The following is a 4,309-nucleotide window of genomic DNA, read 5'->3' as shown; positions in this document are numbered from 1 at the left end:
TGATCATTTTAGCTGCCTTCCCATCTCCCATTCCCCAAGCCCCCCTCCCTCCGCCCACCCACACCAACTTCTTAAGGACACACACACACATTGCAGGGTAAGGAGAGGGTATAAGATGAATCATCTCTTTCTACCAAACGTCTTTCCTTTCCAAATTATGGATAATGAGGCCAGAAATGTAATTACTGAAGGAGTTTGGAAAGGTAATTGCTGAAATAATCTCAAAAATAGTGGTGACTGCAGTGAGTACAATGACTCACTTTATAGCTGTCAGAGCCACTTGGAATGTGATAAATAGCTTATGTTAGCAAATGCTGCATCAAACGAAGTTCCATATCAGCAAATTACCACAAGAACCCCTTACAGTCAACTCATTTTGATTTCGTAATGAGAAATCCCATTAAAGAGGAGTAACTTTAAGTTGTGACTGTTAAGTTGTGAAGCAGGGTAGGGACAGAAAAAAAAAATGGAAAATTTGAGGGAATTTTTCTGGGATCCTCTCCTTGAAGCCTATAATTTGCAGGCAGCTCTATCTTCCTTGTTCCCATTGATCACCGGAGGATTGTGAAGTTTAAGGTAGCATTCACTGGTTCTCAAACTAAAATCACTTAGCTTTGAGATTGCCGGTCAAGACTGCAGGGGAGAATGGATATTTCTGAAGCTTAGGCACAAGTGTCCGTGGAACACACACCCCATTCCCAACTCTTATCCCTATGCTCTCTGTGCAGAGAGCAATTTCTCTATTCCAGCTGCTTCTGCACCTAGCACCTAGCATCATGAACGATGTGAATTTTTTCCCACCACCTTTCATCCAGAGGCCCTAGGCTCTGCCGCCTCTTTTCCTCAGTGCTTTGTGATGAGAGTGGGCCCAGGCCAAGCCCTAGTGCTCACAAAGGTAGGTGCAAACCCGGAGTGCACTCAGTGCTCTGGGCGCTTCAGTCTGGCTTGGGCTCAGGTCCTGCTGCTCCAACCCCAAGGGACCCTGGAAGCGAGCCCTGACACCTCCATCACTCACCATGGCCGGCCAGTTATGCCTCCCTGTCTCCCCGCGCCTCTCTTCCGTGAAGCCCTTGAAGCCGCACTTCAGAAACATCCAAGTGAGCATCTGTGTGGCTATACAGTGCAGCGATGGGCAGATCCACCTCGCGGTGGTCACAGAGGTCAAACCACAAAACGCTTGGGTCACGGTAGAATGGGTTGAAAAAGGAGTCAAAAAAGGCAAAAAGATTGATCTAGATACAATATTCCTGCTGAATCCAGCGCTGGCGTCTGCTGAGCACCCCACGCCAGCCAGGGCGTTGCCCTCCTTGTCTCTAGCGCCCTCTTCGGCCATCGGGAACCAGCAGACGGCCACGCGGTGGATTGCGACGATCCCCCAGAAAAACGAAACGCCCTCAGGGGACAGTCCGGATATGAGAGTTCCCAGCAGTCTTTGCCTGATGAAGCAGAAGAAGTCTCCTTGCCTACGGGAAATTGAGAAACTGCAAAGGCAGCGAGAGAAGTGCAGACTGCTGCAGCTGGAGAGCCGAGCTCAGCGCGCCCTGGCTGTCAACACGGGAAACCCCAACTACGAGATTCAGAGCATGATCCAGGAATGCCGCAGGCGCCTGGACTGCAGCCAGTTGTCGGGCCCGGAGCCACTGGAGGACCACCGCATCAGCGTCTGCGTGAGGAGGTGGCCTCTCAACCAGCAGGAGACCACCATGAAGGACCTGGATATCATCATCATCCCCTCGGACAAAGTGGTCATGGTGCACGAGTCCAAACAAAAGGTGGACCTTACTCACTACCTGGAGAACCATTCCTTCTGCTTCGACCATGCCTTCGATGACATCGCCTCCAACGAGTTGGTGTACCAGTTCACTGCCCAGCCACTGGTTGAGTCCATCTTCTGCAAGGGCATGGCTACCTGATTTGCCTATGGGCAGACGAGCAGTGGGAAAACGCACACCACGGGTGGAGCCTTTTCAGGAAGGGACCAAGATTGTTCTAAAGGCATTTATGCCATGGTGGCATAGGATGTCTTCCTCCTGCTCAAAACTTCTGCTTATGAGAAGCTGGACCTCAAAGTCTATGGCACATTTTTTGAGATTTATGGGGGAAAGGTGTATGACTTGTTGAACTGGAAGAAGACGCAAGTCCTTGGGGATGGCAGTCAGCAAATCCAGGTGGTCGGGCTGCAGGAACAAGAGGTGTGCTGTGTGGAGGACATGCTGAACCTTGTGGAACTTGGGAACAGCTGCCGGACTTCAGGACAGACATCAGTCAATGCCCACTCTTCCAGGAGGCACGCAGTGTTCCAGATCATTTTAAAGTCTCGAGGGAAACTGCATGGTAAGTTTTCCCTTGTTGACTTAGCTGGGAATGAAAGGAGAGTGGATACTGCCAATGCCAACCGGAAAAGACAGCTGGAAGGAGCAGAGATTAACAAGAGTCTCCTTGCACTCAAAGAATGCATCCGGGCTTTGGGTCAGAACAAGTCTCATACCCCATTCAGAGCCAGCAAGCTCACACAGGTGCTCCGGGACTCCTTTATAGGCCAGAACTCCTCCACTTGCATGATTGCTACTATCTCTCCAGGGATGGCCCCTTGCAAAAACACCCTCAACACTTTAAGATATGCCAATAGAGTAAAAGAAATAACTCTAGATTTAAGGCCTCGCCATCGTTGTCTTTATCCCACTGAACGTGAGGTGCCAAGGATGTTGGAAAATCACATGAGAAATTCAGAAATGTCCCTTCAAGGAACAAATTTATTAAAATGCCTTGTACGCAGAGTGAGGAGGAGGAAGAGACTAAAGAAATCAAAGCACTATCCTCTCCACTAATGGAGGATACAGCAATCTCCTAGAAGGAATCAAGCCAACGGCCAGGGAATAACATCCAGGAGATAGCTGATGGGGTAAACTGTGATGTTGATTTTTGCATTGCCCAGTTATTGTCCATTTTGGAGCAGAAAATAGGTTTTCTGACTGAGATTCTAAAGAAACTGAAATTATTACAAGCTGACCTTCAAAAGGAGAGCAAGCACAGTGAAGCCAGTGGTGAGAGATCAGACCTGAAATGATGGATACAGTGCTGCAGTTCCTAAGTCTCTTATAAAGGAAAGCTGCCTAAATTATCTAGATATAAAGATCCTCCTGGAAAGTTTAAAACCTCTTAAAATATGGTTTTCAGAACTGTCCTCTTACTTCTTCCTTTGTATTTCTGTAATTTGTTTTTATTCTGTAGGTCAGTGGTTCTCAACTTGGAATCATTTTACCTCCTAGGGACATTTGGCAATGTCTGGAAACATTTTCATTTGTCAGAATTGGGTGTGCGGGGAGTGGTGATACTGGCAAGTAGTGGGTAGAGGGCCAGCGATGCTGTTAAAAATCCTACAATATACAGAATAGCCTCCAACAACAACTATCTGGTTGAAAATATCAATAGTACTCAGGTTGAGAAACCCTGCTTTAGAAGAACCTAGCTGTGATGAAACAAGATTCTCTAAATTTGTGGCTGAGAAGGAAAAATATTGCAGTCCCTTTAGGACTAGAGTTGGAACACACCAAGGGGTGCACAATTGAGTAACTCTAATGATACCCACTCATGAGTCTTTTTCTGCTGCATTTGTGTGTACATTCAAATGGTTTCTAAGCTCTAGACATACTGGGGAGGTGAGAATGGAGAAGGGAAAGGTTTTATTTAAGAGACTTTGTATGAGAGCCTAGAATTGAGAAGGATTTTGTTTTTAATCTTTGAGTTGAAATTGCAAAGCACTGTGCTTCCTGAGAGTGATAAAATAAAGTATATGTGTTGCAAAAGCATTGCGTTGCTAACTATGGTGTCTTTAAGCTTTTTTCTTCTCACTCTCTTTACCAAATTTTGTGCTTGCGTGATTCACATAAAAAGTTTTCTCCCATCAAATTATGAAATTAGAGTAGGGAATAAGTCAGCAAAGTAGTAGAAAAGTTCTGTCCTGAAGTGGGGCACATCCCATAAAGACCTCATAGAGAATGTGATAAATATCAATGCCTGAGATTTAATGCCTGAGAATATTTTCCTAATTCAAGGATCACAAAGTCTATTCTTTTGCAAAAAGAAGAAAGAAGAAGCAGCTAATCTGATATGCAAATATAAATATAATAAATAGTCTAATACACATCTTCCTTCAGCAAACCTATTTGTGAAATGCTATAATAAAATAAATAAGGATCTTTTGGTTCCAAGTCTAGCAGTTCCAAACTCTTTTTTTGAGGAAAAAAGTGGAATGATTTGCAAAGAAAGTGAATGGTGGACTGGGGAAACTCGAAGACACAAAAAATTG

The 4,309-nt window shown here is 45.5% G+C and overlaps 1 protein-coding gene across 1 annotated transcript; it reads left to right on the top strand.

Annotated features, from left to right (window-relative positions):
• Positions 1-1,016: 1,016 nt before the first annotated feature.
• Positions 1,017-3,067, top strand: KIF2B (kinesin family member 2B; the record flags this gene model as incomplete). The annotated part of the gene is given in 5 exon segments (XM_082679099.1): positions 1,017-1,910; positions 1,914-2,015; positions 2,019-2,745; positions 2,748-2,848; positions 2,852-3,067. Coding segments are annotated over 5 exon segments (2,040 nt in total).
• Between the last annotated feature and the right edge of the window lie 1,242 nt (positions 3,068-4,309).

Source organism: Grampus griseus (genome assembly GCF_964374135.1).
Source record: "Grampus griseus genome assembly, chromosome: 20".
NCBI lineage: Eukaryota > Metazoa > Chordata > Mammalia > Artiodactyla > Delphinidae > Grampus > Grampus griseus.
The sequence above is the reverse complement of the archived record's forward strand: the minus strand, read 5'-3'. Positions and strand labels throughout refer to the sequence as shown.